This window comes from Dermochelys coriacea, chromosome 4, assembly GCF_009764565.3.
Source record: "Dermochelys coriacea isolate rDerCor1 chromosome 4, rDerCor1.pri.v4, whole genome shotgun sequence".
In the NCBI taxonomy this organism is placed as follows: domain Eukaryota; kingdom Metazoa; phylum Chordata; order Testudines; family Dermochelyidae; genus Dermochelys; species Dermochelys coriacea.
Genome location: NC_050071.1, coordinates 33,937,844 through 33,961,810, shown reverse-complemented (window position 1 = coordinate 33,961,810; position 23,967 = coordinate 33,937,844). Strand labels below are relative to the sequence as shown.

The 23,967-nt window shown below is 45.2% G+C and overlaps 1 protein-coding gene across 14 annotated transcripts in view; it reads right to left on the bottom strand.

Annotated features, from left to right (window-relative positions):
- SEC24B (SEC24 homolog B, COPII coat complex component) overlaps positions 1-2,179 on the bottom strand; it is a 96,927-nt gene extending 94,748 nt beyond the window's left edge. For 7 of the 14 annotated variants that reach the window (XR_005292454.2, XR_006281058.1, XR_005292453.2 and 4 more), the window contains exon 1: positions 1,955-2,127. Coding sequence is in view for 8 of the 14 variants with exons in the window: in XM_038398748.2 (XP_038254676.1) it covers positions 1,955-2,051 (97 nt within the window). In the remaining 6 variants the exon portion in view is untranslated. Of the gene's footprint in view, positions 1-1,954 lie in introns of all 14 variants that reach the window. The other 7 variants (XR_006281057.1, XR_005292451.2, XM_043513716.1 and 4 more) reach the window with 4 other exon arrangements.
- Between the last annotated feature and the right edge of the window lie 21,788 nt (positions 2,180-23,967).

The window sequence follows — 23,967 nt, the reverse complement described above, 5'->3', positions numbered from 1 at the left end:
TTTTGTTATAATAAAACACTAAGAAACAAAAAGCATCATATTTCCCCAAAATCCCTAAAGTGTTAACCCTGAAGACTTATGTACATGCTTACTTGGTGTATATGAATAAACCCACTGGGAATGCAAATACTTCCATCGAAACTACTCCAGGTGTACAAAATAAACCATATGTCTAAGTGTTTGCAGAACAAAGGCCTGAGCATGTTACAGCCTCCAAGTTGTTCCCAAGATGCAGTTTCCCAACTAGAAAGGTTCCAAAATTAAATTAAAATCAAGGAAAAATATTGTACCACCCCACTTACTATTTTGAATAAGCCTACCTGGCACTACTTCATATTCCGAGAAGTTATTCCTCAGTTTCAGAGCCAGAATTGCAGTGATAGTCAAAAAACTTACCAAAGGTTGGGTTTTTTATCTCAGTTATACAGCTACTTAATTTCAAACACTTCATGCCCTCCTTCCCAACCACCAGACAGTAAAAAAAAAACAGAAACTATGTCTAGATAGCTGTGCATGCTTGCCTATGAAGCCAAAAGTCACTCCTGCAGGGCTCTCCATACTGCCAAATAGGTCACATCCACCTGCAAATCATGTGTGTCCACGAAGAGGGAAGTCAACATCTAGGTTAGCGATACTCAGACCACAGTGGTTCGGTAGCCAAATTAGCAATCGACATTACCCAAAGAAGAGCCACAGTAATGCAAATTCATGGTTTCATTTGCTATCGGACTATATATTCATATTTAGTGTTTATACAGATACATTACTCTGACAGCAAAATGACTGCTCAAGTATTATTTTATCACTACAATTGATTAACAACATAGAACTGGTCTACACAAAAGCTGTAAGTCAATCTAGAGTCATACTACTTCAATTATGCAAGCTACACAACTGAAATTGACGCAACTTAGATCGGCTTATAACAGTGTCTACATTGTGCTGTGTCAAAAGGAGACGCTCTCCCACCAACTTACCTTATGCTTCTCAGGGAGCTGGAGTACAGAAGTAGACAGGAGAGCACTATGCCATCAACTTAGCTTGTCATCAAGAGCACTGCATCAACAGCAGCAGTGCTGATTTACTCGTTAGACAAGCCCATAGCAAAAGCATCCTGTTTGGTTAATAATTAAATCACACAGTGTTTTAATATCACGTGCAGAAAAGAGCCACAGGAGACACATTAAAGAGCCACTTGTGGCTCCCAAGCCTCAGTCTGAGTATCAGTGATTGAGGTTAACCACTCACAGGACCACCAGAAGCTCCTGTGAACTGAAGGCACTGCTTCACTCTACATCCTGAAAAGCCCGTTATGTGACATTAAAACCAGCCTGTCACTCAGCTAGATAGGAACACAACTGGACCGCACAGTATGTGTGCTAACCCCGTGAGCGGAGACACACAGCGCAGCTAACTAGGGCCCAAGACAAAACACATGGAAATGCCATATGGCAGAGTCAGCCCTCCCTCCTCGTCCATCCCCCAATGCCCCTATCTGCCCCAGCCCACAAATGCCCCCTCTGTTCCAGCTCCCTCGCCACAGCCCCCCCACCCTCCTCCATCCCAGTCCTCCTCCGCCACCCCCGTCCCGTCCCGGCCCCTCCAATCTCCCCTCCAGTCTCCCCCGCCCCGTCCCCCTCCGACCCGTCCCCTCCCCTCCAGTCTCCCCCGCCCCCCTCCGACCCGTCCCCTCCCCTCCCACCCCACCCCCTCCCGGCCCCCTCCCACCCCACCCCCTCCCGGCCCCCCCCACCCTCCTCCGTCCCGGCCCCTCCAGTCTCCCCCGCCCTCCTCTGGGCCAGCCCCCACCGTCCCACTCTGTGCCCCTTGCCCTCGCCGCTCCACCACCACCGCTATTGCCCCGAGCGGCCAGCCCCACCCTCTGCTGCCCCCCGGCCAGTCCAGTCCCGCCCCAGCGCTAGGCCCGCGCGGGTCCCCGGCCTCGGCTCCTCACCGTTCTGACAGGGCGGCGCCCTGGCCGCGGCTTCGGGCGCCCTGGCACCTCCAGGGGCTGCGGCAGGGCGTGGGGGGATCCCGGCTGGCGCCGACATAGCTCCTCGCTGCGCCTTTGCCTCGGTGGACGCGCCGGACGCCACCAACGGAAAGGGCCCTGGAACGCGCGCAGGCGCAGGCGCAGGCGCAGCCTTCCGCCCTGGAACTGGTGCGTGAAGGCGCGAGAGCAGCCAATCCGGGCCTGCAGCCACCGCCACAATCCACAGCGCCCCCTGGCGCCTCCTCCCAGCCCTGCGCCACCGCCACAATCTGCCGTGCCCCCCGGTTCCGCCTTCACAGCCCACAGCGCCCCCTTGCGCCGCCTCCCCGTCCCGCACTGAATTCCAATCCACAGAGCCCCCTAGTTCCCCTCCAAAATGCCATCCCCACTGACTCCCCTGCGCCTCCCAACCATGACCCATATAGATATGCAAGTCCCAACTTCTGCCCCAGCCTCTCCAGACACTATTGCAGCCCTTGCTACTGCATGTTCCCTATGGACCCTTCCCTTTTTCTCTTCTCTCTTCCTCTCCCCTAGATATGAGCCACTTCTGATGGGGGGTCCCGAGTCCTTCAGCCAGGGCCCCTTTGCTGTCTGCTCCATCTCCAGCTGGAGTGTTCCTGCTGATTATAGCTCTTACAGCAAAGCTTTGGGAGGGATCTTGTTTCTCAGGAGAGAGAGAGGCAAGATCAGCTCCTTAAAGTCCACCCAGAGACCCAAAGGCAGTTGGGGTGACCAGACAGCAAGTGTGAAAAATTGGGATGGGATGGGGGGTAATAGGAGCCTCTATAAGAAAAAGACCCAAAAATCGGGACTGTCCCTATAAAATCGAAACATCTGGTCACCCTAAAGGCAGTGCAGATCCTGGCACAGCAGTGCCATGCGTTCCCCTTAGGATATGCAACTTTTAAGATCTGGCACCAGTTTCAGCTTCCAGCTAGATTTAAGGTGCAGCCCTAGGCAGAGCACAGTACAGTGATCTAGTCTGGCAGTTACAAATCCCTGGATGAAAAGCCACATTTAAAGGGAACAGTTGCACTCTTCAGACCAGACAGAGATGGAAAAAAGTTTGTTTTGGCCACTGTGACATTGTGATCTTCCAACAACAGCTGTGAACCCAACAGTACTTTCACACTGAAATATCTGGTGATAACTGTCAGGTACACACCCTCAGGAAGAGGAGCAGATGTCATCCCCACACTATTCTTCAGTCTACCAACAACACCTCAATTTTATCCAGATTGAACTTCAACCAGCTTGCTCTCATCCCACCCTATGTCCTGGCTGGATTGGATGAGGCAGAAACACAGAGCTGGGTGTCATTAGCCTACTGAAAGCAAGGCAGCCTACGTCCGCTGACTAGCCCTCCCAAGAACACACTGTACACACTGAACAGGAGAGGTGAAAAAATGCAACCCTGTGGGACTCCACATCAGCACCGTAGGGACTAGAAGTAATTGTCCAAAACAATTGTCAGGGAACACTCAAGAGACACCCAGCAAAAGCCATTTCCTTTCCACTCCTACTACCATAATCAGAGAGTAAACAACACTTAATGATTATTGGTATCAAAGGAGATGATAGATCAATAATGTCAGCATCTGCTAGCAAAGGGAGATAGCAACAGGATGGCTTGCCTTCCCTGGGCTGGAGAGCCAGGGGCTAAACCCACCTGATTACAGCATGAGCCCCACCTGAGGGGAATCAGGCACTTCCCCATAAAGAGCAGAAGGTGGTTCTAGTAAAGAAGGAAAAACTAGGTGTAAGTGGTGATAAATCCCAGGTGGAATGAGCACTAGGTAGGAAGCTCAGTAGGGAGGTCTCTGATACAGTCTCACTAAGTAGGGAAGAGATGCAGAGACCCAGAAAGGATCTTAAGAGGCTGGGTCAAAAGTGGCCTGGGGGAAAACTGCAGCACTGGTAAAGAAGTAGACTTAGGGCATGGCTACACTTGGAGATGTAGAGCGCTTTGAGTTAAACCCACCTTCAGAGAGCGCAGTAGGGAAAGCGCTGCAGTCTGTCCACACTGACATGAACAAGCGCACTGGCGTGGCCACATTTGCAGCGGCATTAGAAGGGATGCATTATGGGCAGCTATCCTACAGAGCACCTCTTCCTATTCTGGCGCTGTGGCTTGTGGGAAGGGGTGGGGGTTGTGGGGCATTCTGGGTCCTGTCCCAACGCCCCGTGATGCATTGGTTTGCATCCCAGCAATCCCTGTGCTTCCGTCCGCACTTAGTGCTGTCTTTCAATGTTTTTTGTATGGCGCGCTCTGTCTTCCCTTTCAGTCTGCAGGAATGGAGCCCAAACTGCTGAGGGGTATGGCTGACGAGTCTCGCCAGCGTGTCACGTTTGGCAGTCAAGTTACTACTTTTATAATCCAAAGTGACAGTGAGGGCTCCGACGATGATATCGACTCGAGTAACACATATGACACGAGTTTGCTTGTGGCATTCATGGACATGCTCACCACTAAGAATGCCGCTTTTGAACTTGAAGAAACAAGCACTGAGTCGTGGGATCACATCGTCATGCAAGTCTGGGATGACGAGCAGTGGCGGGCTGCAAAACTTTCGGATGAGAAAAGCCACTTTCATGGGACTGTGTGAGGAGCTCGCTCCCACCCTGTGGCGCAAGGACACGAGATTGAGAACTGCCCTGACAGTGAAGAAGCAGGTGACTATCGCAATCTGGAAGCTGGCAACTCCAGGCAGCAACCGATCGGTCGCTAACTAGTTTAGAGTGGGAAAGTCAACCGTTGGAATCATGTTGATGCATCGTGCTCAGAAGAACCGTGACTCTTGGTAACGTGCATGATATTGTGGATGGCTTTGCACAAATGGGTTTCCCTAACTGTGGAGAGGCGTTTCAGAGTAGCAGCCGTGTTAGTCTGTATTCGCAAAAAGAAAAGGAGTACTTGTGGCACCTTAGAGACTAACAAATTTATTAGAGCATAAGCTTTCGTGAGCTACAGCTCACTTCATCGGATGCATTTGGTGGAAAAAACAGAGGAGAGATTTATATACACACACACAGAGAACATGAAACAATGGGTTTATCATACACACTGTAAGGAGAGTGATCACTTAAGATAAGCCATCACCAACAGCAGGGGGGGAAGGAGGAAAACCTTTCATGGTGACAAGCAGGTAGGCTAATTCCAGCAGTTAACAAGAATATCAGAGGAACAGTGGGGGGTGGGGTGGGAGGGAGAAATACCATGGGGAAATAGTTTTACTTTGTGTAATGACTCATCCATTCCCAGTCTCTATTCAAGCCTAAGTTAATTGTATCCAGTTTGCAAATTAATTCCAATTCAGCAGTCTCTCGTTGGAGTCTGTTTTTGAAGCTTTTTTGTTGAAGTATAGCCACTCTTAGGTCTGTGATCGAGTGACCAGAGAGATTGAAGTGTTCTCCAACTGGTTTTTGAATGTTATAATTCTTGACGTCTGATTTGTGTCCATTCATTCTTTTACGTAGAGACTGTCCAGTTTGGCCAATGTACATGGCAGAGGGGCATTGCTGGCACATGATGGCATATATCACATTGGTAGATGCGCAGGTGAACGAGCCTCTGATAGTGTGGCTGATGTGATTAGGCCCTATGATGGTATCCCCTGAATAGATATGTGGACAGAGTTGGCAACGGGCTTTGTTGCAAGGATAGGTTCCTGGGTTAGTGGTTCTGTTGTGTGGTGTGTGGTTGCTGGTGAGTATTTGCTTCAGATTGGGGGGCTGTCTGTAAGCAAGGACTGGTCTGTCTCCCAAGATCTGAGAGAGCGATGGCTCGTCCTTCAGGATAGGTTGTAGATCCTTGATGATGCGTTGGAGGGGTTTTAGTTGGGGGCTGAAGGTGATGGCTAGTGGCGTTCTGTTGTTTTCTTTGTTGGGCCTGTCCTGTAGTAGGTGACTTCTGGGTACTCTTCTGGCTCTGTCAATCTGTTTCTTCACTTCAGCAGGTGGGTACTGTAGTTGTAGGAATGCATGATAGAGATCTTGTAGGTGTTTGTCTCTGTCTGAGGGGTTGGAGCAAATGCGGTTATATCGTAGCGCTTGGCTGTAGACAATGGATCGAGTGGTATGATCTGGATGAAAGCTAGAGGCATGTAGGTAGGAATAGCGGTCAGTAGGTTTCCGATATAGGGTGGTGTTTATGTGACCATCGCTTATTAGCACCGTAGTGTCCAGGAAGTGGATCTCTTGTGTGGACTGGTCCAGGCTGAGGTTGATGGTGGGATGGAAATTGTTGAAATCATGGTGGAATTCCTCAAGAGCTTCTTTTCCATGGGTCCAGATGATGAAGATGTCATCAATGTAGCGCAAGTAGAGTAGGGGCATTAGGGAACGAGAGCTGAGGAAGCGTTGTTCTAAGTCAGCCATAAAAATGTTGGCATACTGTGGGGCCATGCGGGTACCCATCGCAGTGCCGCTGATTTGAAGGTATACATTGTCACCAAATGTGAAATAGTTATGGGTCAGGACAAAGTCACAAAGTTCTGCCACCAGGTTAGCCGTGACAGTATCGGGGATACTGTTCCTGACGGCTTGTAGTCCATCTTTGTGTGGAATGTTGGTGTAGAGGGCTTCTACATCCATAGTGGCTAGGATGGTGTTTTTAGGAAGATCACCAATGGACTGTAGTTTCCTCAGGAAATCGGTGGTGTCTCGAAGATAGCTGGGAGTGCTGGTAACGAAGGGCCTGAGGAGGGAGTCTACATAGCCAGACAATCCTGCTGTCAGGGTGCCAATGCCTGAGATGATGGGGCGTCCAGGATTTCCAGGTTTATGGATCTTGGGTAGCAGATAGAATACCCCAGGTCCTGGCTCCAGGGGTGTGTCTGTGCGGATTTGTTCTTGTGCTTTTTCAGGGAGTTTCTTGAGCAAATGCTGTAGTTTCTTTTGGTAACTCTCAGTGGGATCAGAGGGTAATGGCTTGTAGAAAGTGGTGTTGGAGAGCTGCCTAGTAGCCTCTTGTTCATACTCTGACCTATTCATGATGACGACAGCACCTCCTTTGTCAGCCTTTTTGATTATGATGTCAGAGTTGTTTCTGAGGCTGTGGATGGCACTGTGTTCTGCATGGCTGAGGTTATGGGGTAAGCGATGCTGCTTTTCCACAATTTCAGCTCGTGCACGTCGGCGGAAGCAGTCTATGTAGAAATCCAGGCTGCTGTTTCGACCTTCAGGAGGAGTCCACCTAGAATCCTTCTTTTTGTAGTGTTGGCAGGAAGGTCTCTGTGGGTTAATATGTTGGTCAGAGGTGTGTTGGAAATATTCCTTGAGTCTGAGACGTCGAAAATAGGATTCTAGGTCACCACAGAACTGTATCATGTTCGTGGGGGTGGAGGGGCAAAAGGAGAGGCCCCGAGATAGGACAGATTCTTCCGCTGGGCTAAGAGTATAGTTGGATAGATTAACAAGAGGCTACTAGGCAGCTCTCCAACACCACTTTCTACAAGCCATTACCCTCTGATCCCACTGAGAGTTACCAAAAGAAACTACAGCATTTGCTCAAGAAACTCCCTGAAAAAGCACAAGAACAAATCCGCACAGACACACCCCTGGAGCCAGGACCTGGGGTATTCTATCTGCTACCCAAGATCCATAAACCTGGAAATCCTGGACGCCCCATCATCTCAGGCATTGGCACCCTGACAGCAGGATTGTCTGGCTATGTAGACTCCCTCCTCAGGCCCTTCGTTACCAGCACTCCCAGCTATCTTCGAGACACCACCGATTTCCTGAGGAAACTACAGTCCATTGGTGATCTTCCTAAAAACACCATCCTAGCCACTATGGATGTAGAAGCCCTCTACACCAACATTCCACACAAAGATGGACTACAAGCCGTCAGGAACAGTATCCCCGATACTGTCACGGCTAACCTGGTGGCAGAACTTTGTGACTTTGTCCTGACCCATAACTATTTCACATTTGGTGACAATGTATACCTTCAAATCAGCGGCACTGCGATGGGTACCCGCATGGCCCCACAGTATGCCAACATTTTTATGGCTGACTTAGAACAACGCTTCCTCAGCTCTCGTTCCCTAATGCCCCTACTCTACTTGCGCTACATTGATGACATCTTCATCATCTGGACCCATGGAAAAGAAGCTCTTGAGGAATTCCACCATGATTTCAACAATTTCCATCCCACCATCAACCTCAGCCTGGACCAGTCCACACAAGAGATCCACTTCCTGGACACTACGGTGCTAATAAGCGATGGTCACATAAACACCACCCTATATCGGAAACCTACTGACCGCTATTCCTACCTACATGCCTCTAGCTTTCATCCAGATCATACCACTCGATCCATTGTCTACAGCCAAGCGCTACGATATAACCGCATTTGCTCCAACCCCTCAGACAGAGACAAACACCTACAAGATCTCTATCATGCATTCCTACAACTACAGTACCCACCTGCTGAAGTGAAGAAACAGATTGACAGAGCCAGAAGAGTACCCAGAAGTCACCTACTACAGGACAGGCCCAACAAAGAAAACAACAGAACGCCACTAGCCATCACCTTCAGCCCCCAACTAAAACCCCTCCAACGCATCATCAAGGATCTACAACCTATCCTGAAGGACGAGCCATCGCTCTCTCAGATCTTGGGAGACAGACCAGTCCTTGCTTACAGACAGCCCCCCAATCTGAAGCAAATACTCACCAGCAACCACACACCACACAACAGAACCACTAACCCAGGAACCTATCCTTGCAACAAAGCCCGTTGCCAACTCTGTCCACATATCTATTCAGGGGATACCATCATAGGGCCTAATCACATCAGCCACACTATCAGAGGCTCGTTCACCTGCGCATCTACCAATGTGATATATGCCATCATGTGCCAGCAATGCCCCTCTGCCATGTACATTGGCCAAACTGGACAGTCTCTACGTAAAAGAATGAATGGACACAAATCAGACGTCAAGAATTATAACATTCAAAAACCAGTTGGAGAACACTTCAATCTCTCTGGTCACTCGATCACAGACCTAAGAGTGGCTATACTTCAACAAAAAAGCTTCAAAAACAGACTCCAACGAGAGACTGCTGAATTGGAATTAATTTGCAAACTGGATACAATTAACTTAGGCTTGAATAGAGACTGGGAATGGATGAGTCATTACACAAAGTAAAACTATTTCCCCATGGTATTTCTCCCTCCCACCCCCCCCCCCACTGTTCCTCTGATATTCTTGTTAACTGCTGGAATTAGCCTACCTGCTTGTCACCATGAAAGGTTTTCCTCCTTCCCCCCCTGCTGTTGGTGATGGCTTATCTTAAGTGATCACTCTCCTTACAGTGTGTATGATAAACCCATTGTTTCATGTTCTCTGTGTGTGTGTATATAAATCTCTCCTCTGTTTTTTCCACCAAATGCATCCGATGAAGTGAGCTGTAGCTCACGAAAGCTTATGCTCTAATAAATTTGTTAGTCTCTAAGGTGCCACAAGTACTCCTTTTCTTTTTGTGGAGAGGCGATAGATGGCACACATATTCCAATTCTGGCACCAGCCCACCTAGCCTCCGAGTACATTAATCGGAAGGGGCCTTTCTCTATAGTTCTCCAGGAACTTATGGATCGCTGCAGGCTGGCCCGGAAAGGTGCATGACACATGCCTCTTTCGGAACACTGGTCTGTTCAGGAAGCTGCAAGCCGGGACTTTTTTCCCAGACCAGAAGATCACTGTAGGGGAAGTCAAAACGCCCATTGTGATCCTTGGAGACCGCGCTTACCCTTTAATGCCATGGCTCATGAAACCCTGCACAGGGAGCCCTGACAGCAGCAAGGAGCGGTTCAACAACAGGCTGTGCTGGTGCAGAATGACTGTAGCGTGTTCTTTTGGCCATTTAAAGGGCCGCTGACACTCTCTGTATGGGAAGTCGGACCTGGCCAATGACAGCATCCCCGCGGTTATATCCTCGTGCTGTACCCTCCATAACATTTGTGAAGGGAAGGGTGAATGATTCACTCAGGCATGGAACTCAGAGGTTCAACACCTGGAGGCTGAATTTAAACAGCCAGAGAGCAGGGCTATTAGAGGGGCCCAGCGCAGGGCTGCAAGGATTAGAGATTCATGGAAGCCCTCAGTTTGACCACTTTTGCTAGTGGCTCAAACCTGCCTTTCACTCAGCTAACCTCATCACTGGCCAGCACGGGGAAAAGGAAGAAGAACAATCCCCACAGTCTCTGCTGGTACTTAGTGGGTCGGGAGACAGGCCAGGGACCTTCTCCTCTGGTGGGACCCACAGTCCAGGTCAACTCCTTCTGTATCCAACAGGGAGTTGTGGAGATGGGGGGGAACCCAGGCCTGCCCTCTACTCCAGATTCCAGCCCAGGGCCCTGTGGATCACAGCTGTCTACAGTATTTAGTGTAACACCTGTGTGATAACTACAACTCCCTGGGCTACTTCCCCATGGCCTCCTCCCAACACCTTTTGTCTCCTCACTACAGGACCTTCCTCCTGATGCCAAATAGTGTTTCTACTCCTCAGTCCTCCAGCAGCAGACCCTCTCACTCTCAGCTCCTTGCACACCCCACACTGACTGAAGAGAGGTCCTTTTTAAACCAGGTGCCCTGATTAGCCTGCCTGTCTTAATTGGCTCCAGGTGTTCTAATTAGCCTGTCTGCCTTAATTGGTTCCAGCAAGTTCCTGATTATTCTGGAACTGCTCCTGTTACCTTACTCGGGGAGAGGGACCTGCTTAACCTGTGCCTAATATATTTGCCTTCTGACACTCTCCTGTAGTCATCTGGCCCGACTGTGTCACAATACTCAGCTTTCCTGTCTGGAGTGCTGTGCAATAAGTGCTGCACATCAGGATGGCTATACTGCATGAAGATGGGGGGTTGAGAGCAGTGGGTAAGGGTTGTAGTTTTCAGGGCTGGGTGGTGAAGCTACAGGTGTTGGAGGCAGCTGGTAAGAATCCGGATGCTCGGGAAAGGGGGTTGGAGGTGACATGGGGGCATAAGGGAAAGAGTTTTGGGACAAGGGCTGCGGGGGGAGGCTGGGAATCAGGCACGGTAGTGTTCCACTTGCATGGATATGAGTGCCTGGATAGAGTCCACTTGGTGCTCCATTATGCTTATCAGCCGATCCGTGCTTTGCTGCCGGAGCACCACACTTTTCTGCTGGCACTCCTCATTCTGCTGGTAGATCCTCCTTTCACTGTCCCGCCACCCCTGCACTTTTTGATTTTCATTACTTGAATGCTGCATTACTTCATGCAACATGTCTTCCTTGCTTTTACTTAGCCTCTTTCTGATTCTTTGGAATCTTTCAGCCGGTGATAACACAGATGGCTGAGATCTCAAGGTTGCATCTGAAAAGGTAAAATGCAACACTTAACAGAGGCATCATTGTTCACACCAGACAGAGCAATGATTCCCCCATACTTAAGGGCAAGCACAGTCTTGCATAGCATAGCATAGCATAATTTGCCCGTCCCAAAGCGAGCGCACATAAGCCACAGGAGCCCCAAAATGGTGACTAAGCACAGGGTCAAGCGTGACTGATTGTTTCACAGCTGTACTGTCCTCTGGGTTTTTGTGCCCTGGGGAGAGCTAACAGTGGCACGGGGTCCCTATACTGAACACTCTTCCCACATTTTCCATAGGAGTTTGTCCTGGAAGATATCTCGCTGTTGAGGGTGACCTGGGAAGCAAGGGTGGGTCTTCTACTACAGTGCGGCTTCTGCCCTGGCGCATATGCAGCTTGCCTGTGTGCAGCAACGGTCCCCCCGCCCCTCACGGCACAGTGGCAGGAACAAATTAGCCTTACTGGGTCAAGGACCACAGTGGCTCTCCCGAGAAACCTATGCAAGCACGTTGCCCAAGTTGTGGATGAGACCTTTGAAGAGATCACTGAGGCCGATTACGTGATGTGAGAGAGCACATCAATGCCCTATTCTGCATCAAGATATGCATGCAGCCCTAACTCTCCTCACCCCAAGAGCCCGCACTGAATAACTTCCTTCCCAAAATAAAAGCCGCTTACCGGGAATCTCCTCTGGTGTTTGTCCTTCCCCAAGCACCGGCTGCCGTGACTGGCTACCTTCCTCCTGGCTTGAGAGCAGCTCCTGGCTGCATGCATCTAGCGATTCCAGTACCCTCGCTCCCACTTTGCTCCTTCTCCTCCTCCTCCTACCTTGTTGCACAGGGCTCTGAAGTGTCCATGGTGGCACTTGGAGTGGAGGTGGGGTCGCCCCCAAGTATCGCGTCCAGCTCTTTGTAGAAACAGCAGATTGTGGGGGCAGCACCGGAGCGGCTGTTTGCCTCGTGGGCTTTGCGGTAGGCATTCCACAGCTCCTTCACGTTAACCCTGCACTGCAGTGTGTCCTGGTCATGGCCCCTTTCCATCATGTCCCTTGATATCTGCCCAAAGGTATCGTAATGCCTACAGCTGGAGCGCAGCTGGGACCGGACAGCTTCCTCCCCCAAACACAGATGAGGTCCAGCACCTCACCACTGCTCCATGCTGGGGATCGCCGGGCGCGTGGAGGCATAGTCACCTGGAAAGATTCGCTGAGAGCACTCCATGCCTGGCTGAGCAAACAGGAAGGGGATTTTCAAAATTCCCAGAGAACTTAAAGGGCGGGTCTGACAGTTGGTCACCTGAGGGCAGGGCAGTAGAGTTCAAAGTGATGACCAGAGTGGCTAGAACAGCCATCGTGGGACACTTCTGGAGGCCGATCACAGTGCAATAACAGACCAGGACATCCACACTGGTGCCGTGGCGCTCCAGCGGGGGCACACAAAACGTTATTCCACTCACCGAGGTGGAGTACCACCAGCGCTATAGCTGCAGAGACAGAACGCTCTACGTGCCTTGCCAGTCTGGACAGGTAGTGAGCTAGTGCGCCCGGGGCTCCTTTAATGCACTCTAACTCGCAAGTGTAGCCAAGTCCTTAAGGTATATCTATGCTGTAACTTCAGTAAACCAGAATGACCTGTGTGGATAAAGTTGGAGAAAATAGAAACAAGCTGGTGACACTGTTCTAATCCTATTGCTCTAAAACTTTATTTACAGGACACTATGCAGAAAGCTGAAATGTTGTAGAAAATGGCACCAATCCAATGACTAAAATGAAAACATTTTAAAATTACTCTTTAAAAGTAGACTGAACAAAGTTCTAGAAATTATTATTTAGGAACAATCCTTTGCTGACTCCAGGGAATGGGCTACATATAATTTAATAGGCCTTCTCCAGTTCTAGTGAGTCACTGTGTGTAATAGGCTGTCGTGATGCTCACACAAATGTTCAACTTTGTAAAGACTTTAGAATAATCCAAAACCAGTTTAAACTTCATGCAGTTCTGTATTTATTTTTCTTGTATCCATCATTTTTGAGGGCTTGGTTCAAAGTTGCTCCATTTGCCCTCAACTACTGGTAATGTTGGACTTGCTTAAATATCTGTAGGTTTCCTAAGTGGTGAACTTATAGGTTCTTCTTTTGTAGCTTTGGGGATTCCTTTTCTCCCCTTCCCCACACCCCACAAGATACATGGTATTGGATGGACTTTTTAGCCAGACACGTTCCAGTATTGCTGTTAATTATGTTTAACCTTTTCTGCATAACAGAAAAGGAAAAATCCTCACACAAACGCTAGCCAGTTATAACTGACACTGTATCAATCAGCACATGTGGAGCAAAGCATAGTGTTCTAAAAATAAGAGAACCCTATGAAAGACTTAAATAAAGGGGTCATTTTGGAACATGTAGTATTTTCCTCATATCAACCCAATTTTCATTAAACCACCATGAAAAATTCACATAGTACTAAACAATTTTTTCCCCTCTCTCTAAATTTGCTATTCTAATGAGATTTTTACAAAATGAAAGTTAAAGCTCCTGCTAAACTGTACATTTTTTATTCAATTTTATGGAGTCATAACCAAAGCTGCTATAACAAATAGTGCTTAATAGGGGAATGTTAACTATGGTAAAGTAGTTAAGTGGCATTCCACTGGGTGTTAAAGGAGGTGAAATTCTAAGCTATGATATTTTTTTTAATGCACAATTTGCAAACTAAATAATTAAGGGGTATTTTTCCTGGGCACTAAGAAGGCCTCCATCAAGGGTAGGAGGCCAAATAGTTCCAGGCCAGTGGTTCTGAGGCTGGGCTTATCTACATTAGATAACTATATACTGCTATGGTATAGTTATTCCTATATGGGAAGGGAAATAATACCAATAAATGTCACCTTTAGATTGGTATAACTGCATCTACACCAGAGAGATTGGTCTAGGCTTTTACTGGTATAATTATTTCAGTTAAAAGTCACGTCCCTTACTGAAATAGTTACAGCAGTAAAATTTTTAAGTGTAGAACATGCCTAAAACCTCCTGCAGCCCATTTAAAACTGACGTGTGGTGAATAACCTTTGTTATTTTAATCAATATAGATATAATCAATTTTTATTATACTGTACTTTAAAACAACCTGTGTAACCTGCATACCACTAGTAGTACATGCACCAGATCATAGAGCTGACAACTTCCATGAGCAGGTCTCACTCTTCAAAATCAAGTATGTAATATCTGTAGGTTTCATGCAGAATTATGGATAAGCATTGATTTTGACCTTTCATGTTTAGCTCTGTTCTGAAGTGCTTGATTTCTCAGCTCTAATGTTGCATTAATATTAGGTTGTTGGGGTGGTGTTTGTTTTATAGAATATATAGATTATATAGATAGATTTGTATTTTAATAAGTTTTCCTTTCAAAGCATAGTTTATCCACCCTGCAGTTATTACATCAGTCTATTGCTATGGAAATATTGTGATATTTAAACTGGTATTTAATATGACTTCACTGTAAGAGTATCTACAAAAGGAGGAAAAGCTGAGGAGAGACACGTTTAATATTTAGCAACTATTATAAGTCATTATAGAAAATATGTGAAAAGTTAAAAGCCTTTGAGTTTTCAGACTGATATATTTGCAAGCTGCCCCCATTATAAACTACAATACTAAGGTAAAGGAAAATGTAGTTTTGGATGTTTGTTTAATTATTTTGAATATTGTTTTATAAAGCTTAATGAATTGTCCTCCACGTATGGCATTTATGCTGTGATTTGATCCATTCAGTGCTAGAAAATGCAGATGTGGTAACTGTTAACACACCAGCCTCCTAATAAAAAAGGAGTACTTGTGGCACCTTAGAGACTAACAAATTTATTTGAGCATAAGCTTTCGTGAGCTACAGCTCACTTCATCGGATGCAGACTAACACGGCTCTACTCTGAAACCAGCCTCCTAATGTAATTCCATCATACGCTCAAATCCATTAATTTTCAGATTCATTATGAATGAGGATGCATTAGCAAGGGTTGGATATTAAATCTGTAAGCAGTTAATACTACCATGCAACCAATAACATATGAGTTGGCTTACTGAGTCAGACCATAGTCCACCTAGTCTAGTATCCTGCTTCCAGCAATAACTAAATCCTGATGATTCTGAGGAAGGAAAAAAGTGGCCATCATGCAGCTAGCCATTTGTGCTGTGCTGTGAAAAAAATTATTTCCAGACCTTAGCAGTCAGCAATCTTATTCCCTGACATATAAGTTCAGTTTCCTTTGTGTCTTTTAACTCCCACAAATGCAAATATTATTGTTCATACAGATTTTCAATCCTTTAACATTTTTTGTCAGAGAGAATTGTTTTGAAACAATACATTTTAATGCAACAAAGTATACTACTATGATTAAGGACGTGATCCTGCAAACATAAACTATACTGCTTACTATCATGAGTAATTTCATTGATAACAGTAAGTACTACATCCAGGGGTATTTACAGCATTGCCACCTCTGGTGATTTGGTTGGAAGTAATGCAATTTTGGCCTGCTGCTGGCAGTCTCACAATGAATGTAAAAAGCTCCAGCTGTCGCATGAGTTTGGGGTAGCAAAATATGTGAGTAAATCTCTTCACCCTATAATACCCTGTAGCCTAATGGAAAATACATTATATGTACAAGCCCAGAGGCCATGAGTTAGGAGGAGTTCAAATATCAGAAGACAGCCCAAAAATTATATTAAACTTTCCTCTTGAATATTGTGATTTTTGGGGACTATCTCATGATTTGGGCAGAGACTAACTCATGACTTCTGAACTTTTGGGGTTGGTAGTACTGAATTTATAGAAGCAGGGCCTATATCTGTAAAGCAGCCTTGCAAGTTTGCTCACTTTAGATTTGATAGCATTAGCTTTTGAAGGGCTGATGCTGGCTTTCATATTGACAAAGTCTGTTAAAGAGAGTTAGTTCCAGGTGGCAGATACTTATATTGGCTTCCACTGTCACCTGCTGACCCACACACAGAGGTTCTAGGGCTCTGGGAAAAAATAACAAATGTAGGCCCTGGTCCTGCATACACTTAAGCATGTGCTAACTTTAATTACATAAATAGTCCCATAGACTTCAATGAGACTGGGTGTGTCTGCAGGATCAGGGCTTTAGTTACACAGTTACTAAAATAGTTTTTCCACTGAATGTGTCCGATGAAGTGAGCTGTAGCTCACGAAAGCTTATGCTCAAATAAATTTGTTGGTCTCTAAGGTGCCACAAGTACTCCTTTTCTTTCTGTAAAATTATCAGTGTTGTCCGAATATTAGGAAAATATTCGGAATAAGATTTCACCCATTTGCCATTTTTTTCTTTTACTTTAGATAAAATAATAGAAGAATCCACATTAATGTCTGGAGCTCCCAGACAGAAAGGGGACAACATGCTACTGTTTCAGTTAGAGCTGATCTGCAAAGGGAAGAAAAGAGAGAGAGGGTTGTGAAGTGATCTTTTTTTTGCTTCTCTGTGATGTGTAAAAAGGCCTCTATTTCTTAAACTTTTTTCTGCTTGTTTTTTACATTAGTAATTCCGGTCTTGTCTGCTCTGAAAACTCTATGATGACCAGGGAATTAGTTAAATGATATCACAAAAGTTGAGAGAATAAAAGTTCAACAACTGAGAAGAGATTTTTAGTGAGGCTGCTTAAAATGTTGTGGTGTTCTTGACGCTTATTTAACATACATGACTAACATTTTGTGTGAAGGACATCTCTGTTGAAGTTTCAGTACCTCTGCCCCCTCAGTAAGGCTCAGGGGGTCACGGTAAACATGCTCTGAGACATCCAGGAGGTCCTCTGCAAAAACAAGGAATGTGAGACGTACAACTTCTGATGATTCTAAGGGGGAAAAAACAAGCAAGAGAAAAGCCACTTTAAGCAGTGGAAAAAGGGTACAAATGCAGGCACCAACGTAGGGACAGAACAGAGGCAGCTTCCATGCTTCCCTTTATAAGAAATGCCATGGGGAAGGAGGTCAGTGGGACCCTCAGCACAGACTAAGGCATTTTGAAGCCCTAATTTGCACCCCTTTTCATTGGTCTCTGGAGGCTTGCAAGGGTGCCCACCTATGCTCCATCCTGTCCCTGAAATACCTGAAATGCCTCTTTAGTCCATCCCACTCCATATCTATCCCAGAATGTTTCTTTGACCTGTTGTAAAGTTAGTGCAAAACTGACAGAGCTAGGTCTTCACGAAGAGTTCCCCTGCATCCATCAGGCTTAGGCCTGTCCTACTGTCCCTTTGAGCATGCCTAGCTGGTACCAAGGGGCCGCAGGGCATTCAGGCTCCAATTTTTAAAAATCAGTTGTAGGTCACCTTTTTTAAAACTAAAAGTACTGTTAGCATTATAAATACACAATATAACCTTTCACCCATCTCCTCTGTAGTATTTAGGCCCCCCTTAGAAAACATAGTACCATTGATTATAATAATATTATTCATATGTGTAAATGTTTGGAGGGTCAGGGCCTTAATCTGGCCTTTTGGTAACTGAAAAGTAAGAAATGGCTAATGCCAAGAAGAGTTTGCTATAGGGATAAGAGACATCTATGAAGGGAAGTATTGTTCCTCTGTGATGGTTAAAACTAAACAAAAGCATGGCGTTAGTAAGATTCTGATAACTGGATCAGTTTCCTTTGTATCCTTTGAGACCCAAACGTACCATAGAGGAGATCCTTCTGCTGGGATCAAAACAGGTTGAGCTTGAGTTTATGAGATATTTCAGTTTTAAACAATTACAGGTTTGTTTTTCTAGTAATTTTTAATGAGCTCTATAAAACTAATAAATCACTGGAAGATCTAATACAGTTTTACATTTTACACATTTTTTCATTAAAAAGGAGCCTTGGTTGTCTAATCCAATGGCGCTCCTGTCTTCTTTCATGTGACTCCAGATACGCTTTTTGCCCTAAAGCTAACCCTGCTGTTTGTTATGAAAGAACAATGTCATGCAAATCTGCGAAACGGTAGTTAGAAAGAATCTCTCTATTTTAGGTATATCTAAGGCACTGACCCCCCTCTCTATGTTCACTTTGGCAGTGCATAATAAACCCTTCCACAGAAACAAAACACAGTTCAATCTTTTCTGTGGATTATAACCCTGCAAACACACGTCCTTCACTATTTATGTAAATTGTGAACACAGGGCCTGAGGAGCTCACTCACATGATAGCCCAGTTAGTTTCAAAGGGATTTCTCATGTGAATGAGAGCAGCAAGACTGGGCTCATGTGAACTGTAAATCAAACCATTCAGAAGCTAAAGTATAAGATAATTAAGCCAATGAAGCATGAGGACCATGCTGTGGATTAACAGTTTATTGGGAACTATAAATGTCAAGGCTTCTGTGGTCACAGTTTAGAAACTCTGATGCTCTGGCTATAGTACTTTCTGAACAACTTAAGAAATCTTGGCCAAATCTTTATGGGAAGAGACTGCTGCCCTCAAATGGATGGAGAAATTCCTTTCGCAAGGCACTTTTGGCAATACCTGGATAGCTTGTCATGTCAATAAGTATTACAGAATGGAATTGATCGGGGCCAGATTCTCTCCATTTGAGAAGTTCTATTGGCTTCAGTGCAACAAACTGGGAAATAAGAAGCATAAAATTACCTCTGGTTAGGAAAGGCTTCACCCACAAGCACGTTGTTACGTAAATTGCTGTTTTGGGGATTGTGCAACTTCCTGTGAAATATGTGGCACTGGCTGCTCTTGGAGCAGTATACTGAGTTATAGACAGATCACTGGTCTTGCCTGGCATGGCAATATTTCTATATTGTGGTATACCATATAAGTTGGTAAATATTTACCTTTACCAGGACATAATTACAGTTCTGCTCCCTCAAATCAATCCAGATTTTGCATTGAGTAGTCCTGCTGGGTGTCAGTGGGACAAACTGAGGAGTGAGATACTATTCAGTGTAGGAAGGGTGGCAGGGCCTCGCTCTTGAAGGAAAGTGTAGATTTGTTAGAGGTGAGGGTGCTCAAAATGATGACACAATGTATGAGCCACAAATAGAACCATAATATCCACAGACAGCCTCCATTTTCACATTTCAAGTAAAAACTAAGTAGTGTAAACAGAGAAACTTTATTTCAAAACCAATTTTAAATTTTAAATTCAGATCTGTAAAATACTGAATTATTTTTAAAATTCTCATTGTAAGGCAGAGGTTAGTAACGGTGTTGTAAGCATCTTAACTCAAATCTCTCTTCTGTGTGTGGGGGTGGAGTGGGAGTCATTGGCTCCTTTCCAGTAGTTTCCCCCAATTTAATTTTGTTTCCTATGAAGTGGAAGTAGCTTTTTTGTTAACTTTCATTGAAATAAATGGTGGTGCACTACCTCCTAATTCACCTGAAAGGAAATCAATCTAGTAAATATTTGTATTGGCAAGTAACAACATTTATTATCCTGCCCTAGCACCATGCAACAAAAAGTTGTGAAAGTTGTGTGTGTATGCTCAATAGCTTCTTTTCAATAATAAATAGCACGATGAGTTCAAAATATGTTTTTGAACAACACTCGAATAAGAGATTCATGTTACACCCAAGATATTTTTGGTCTAATACTTCTGCTTTAAAAATGCATCTTAAACAGTGTGAAAGTAGTTCCTTGCTGTTCTCATGCATCAAATGCATTCTCATGACGTTTGGCCACAGAGCCCTGCATTAGAAATGGTGCAGAAGCACGCCCCCCCTTGAAGAGCAATGGGGAGGTACTGTGATGCAGAGATAATGAGGTAGTGCAATCTGTGACCACTTTTATGGTGTGCACCATATTCCCCTTGCACAGCCTTCCAGTCCCACTGGCCAGCCCATCCTGGGGTGTAGTCATGGCTTCTCTTTCTTTTGATCCTCACCATCTGCCTTTCAGCTGACTTCTTCTTGGTAGCCACCCCAGTGGTCCCTCAACTGTAAGGGGATATAATTCTAACTGGTCCTTATCTGGGTGTGCCAGAGGAAAGGTTCCTTACTTCCATCCTCCTCCATCTGTGCAACTGAATAAGGGCCAGCCACAATCCTTCCCAAAGAAAATAGACTATTTTTAAAAATCTAGCAGTAAGCCATGAACTAGGCCCTTTTTCTTGAATTTCCTGGGCCAAATCCTCCCCTCAACTATGTCTGTTAAATCTCTCTTGCATAGGGGAATTCCCAGATGGTATAAAGATTGCATAACCAGCAGCTGTGTGCTGCCCAGTCCTGGTCTTTCCAGCATAGCAGGAATTCCAGGAACAGATATGCTGTGCTCTGGTGATCCTGGGCAGTGGAAAGGCACCTAGGCCATGAGGCTGCTCCAGCTTGCACCAGTAGTTGAACTAATTCCCAGTTAATTTCAGGATCTGGGAGCGTTATGTCCCCTTTGCTTGAGTGCACCTGAGGATCATGTCCTGAAGTTCTTCAAGCAAATGGAACCTTCCATGGAGCAAGTACATGTGAACTCCTATTTGAATTTTTTTTCCTGCTTCTCATCTCTTTCCCTTTGCTCCACCCAAAGTTCATGGCTGTCTCCTTCTGCAACTCTCATCTTTGTGCCTTCTTCCATGCTATCCTTTTTGCCTGGAATTGACTTCTCCTAGTACACCCAAAACCCACTCTTTGCATTTTCATGCTACCTTAAATTACAGTTCTTTGACTGAGGCTTTCCACATTAATATAACTAGAAAGTAATTTTAAAAAGTAAATTGTGTATTGTTCTGCGCTCAGACCTTTGTATGGGAGCTGGCTTTGAACTTTATCATGTCTCTAGGTTGAGCCCAATCAAGCAGGGTCTGTTTCCTCAGCATATTGTGAAACGCCAATCATGCAGACAGTGCACAATAAATGCCACAGTTGCTGGAGCCGTATGATTTTTCTTCTGTACATTTTGCATTACCAGAGGACATCACATGAAGCAGCTCCTATATCCTAAACCTTCAAAGAAAAAAGAAGTGCCTCTGTGCAGAGAATAGTAACATGGGAAATAATGTGTAAAGTTTAAAATTGTACCTTCAAAAGCCATACATTTCTTTTACAGGGCTTACAGTAATGGATTGGGCATTTGGTTTAAAAGTTGCCCAGTGGGCCGAGGGGAAAGAAAGTAATGAGGTTGATAAATATCTATGAACTGGTGTAAACTTAAGACAGGTCAAAAAGGCCAATATTTAAAATCAGTTCAGTTGGTGAGTTCTCTTCAAATAAGGGACCTGATACTGGCCCTGATTCACAAAAGCACTTAAGCACATTCTTAACTTTAAAATGAAACATCACTTAATCATTTTCATCATGGGAAATTCCAAGGGGACATCGCCTCCTTGCAGATGGAATGCTTCCCGGATCAATCTTTAGCTAGGTCCTTAGGTGCGTTCATCACTGGCGATCTTATTACACCACTGAAGCTTTTGCCATTTATGTGATCATCGACAGTGTAGCGGCAATCCTTGGTAAATGCACTTTGTAATTAGTTGGTCTTATATCCTAATAGAGCCAGGAAACATAAAGTGTACATAGACACCTTTTTGGATTGGTAAAAGGACAACTTGTCCTCTATCTTGGCACTCCTTCTCTTTCAGCTTTTTGGTGCTCTTTTCGAGTTTGGCAGTAGGATATGGCTAGCAATAAGGAAAGCATATAAGGGAGTACTTGTGGCACCTTAGAGATTAACCAATTTGTTAGTCTCTAAGTGCCACAAGTACTCCTTTTCTTTTTGCGGATACAGACTAACACAGCTGCTACTCTGAAACCTGTCATATAAGGGAGTGTCCACCCTCTGAGGGGCATTCTGTGTCTCTGGATGCCGTGAAAGCAGGTCATCCCAGTGAGGCATAGGAGTCCTCCCACAGTGTACCAGCCTTGTTATTAGCTAGAGCCCTGAGGAATAGGACTAGTGGTGAATCAGTAACACCTACCAAGGTTCCCTTAGCTGATCTCCACTCACTTGTTCCATCAACACGTGAGATAGCATTCGCATTCAGCACAAAGGACGATAAGATCAAGAATAGAAGACAGAAGACACCATACTGAAGATCTACTTACCTGTCACCAAAGTTCCTGAGGTCAGATTCCTGTTGTGTTTCTGTTCCTGGCACCTGTCCCTAAGATCCTGGTTCCTGTCTGTGTTCCTGTTCTCCTGTCCAGTGTCTGCAAGACATTGTATAGTCCCTCTCTGTTATTTTTGTAAACCCCACAGTGTAAGGGTTTGGGCTCTAGGGTTCATCCCCATTATGCCATCTGTGTTAACCACCGAACAGTTATTCTTTGTGTTATCTTAGTTGCAGGGAATCCTAGTTTATTGTTGTTTATCTCAATAAACACCATTTTGTTGCTCGCAACCTTAACTTGCCTGTGTCTTAACTACACTAAAACACCATTGATAGATGTGGAGGGGGGCTGGATACTGCAGATAGCCCATTTTCTGTGAAGTAAAATCTAATCTTGATTGTCTTGGGCTAACAGCACAACCTATGACTAAGCATGCCTTTAACTTGACTTCAACAGGTGCTAATAATTTGCTTATGGGCTTCCCTGAATAGGGATGCTATCTTGAATAGGGCTCCTCTGTTCAGTGCTGAGCATTTGCAATTCCCATTGATTTAAGTGGGAGTTGTGGGTGCTCAGCACCTCAGAAAACCAAGTCCGCTCTATGAATATATGAAAACATTATTGTGCTTATACTGAATCGCATCTGACTAGTCTAACACCTTATTAACAAAAGACTGTGGTTGAAATAGTATGTAGTCTTCAGCCATTGTGCTGTATTTAAGTTATCGGAGTGGTCAACGTTGCTAATTAAAGTTAAGTTTTGTTTGGCTGGTGATGGCAATGATAGTACTAAGAATTTAGAGCTGTCAATCTTAGAATATTTTGGTCCTCAGCGAATTTTTCTGCACTGCTTATGCATTGTTAATTTATATTTCCCTTCCCTCCTTTATATGCCAAGTATTGATATTCCTATGCCAAATTCCTATTCCAAATTGTTGGAAATATCTGGAAATTATTTGTTTCTGTAGTACTATAAATGTGCATGGTTCCTTGCAGAGAACAGGTCCTTGTCCTGAATTGCTTCTAAAGTAGAGATGGGAGGCCAGAGTCCTCTCACTTACACCCATGTAAATGATGAAGTCAGTGGAGTTACACTGGTATAAAATCTAAAGTGAGAGCACAACTATATTCACGATTCAGATGGGATATGGGCAAACTTCACAAGATCCCTGCCAGCAGAGGATTTCCTGATCCACCTGGCTCTGCCCCATTGGTCTAGCTTCACTCACTTTGTGGACTGGTGATGTCCAGTCGCAGATCCCCAGAAAGAGCTTGAGTTGCTAGTGGCTTAGTCTTGGCCAAATCCTGGGCGTGAATTTAGAGTTGCCAAATCCAAGAGGTGAATGTTGCCATTAGTCTTTAGTGTTAGAGTTTGTGAGATAAAAAACAAGTCAGACAAAATCAAATTCATGCAAATTTAACTGTAAAAAGAAAACATTGCATGCATAGTTATTATGCTCTTTTCTAGCGAGCCACCAAGTAATAGTATAGTATGTCCACTAGGAGATGCTGCTGTACATGGAATACACTGAATATGCACAAATGAAGGACAGAAATACTTTAAAACACACAAGCTTGTCTCTCACACCAA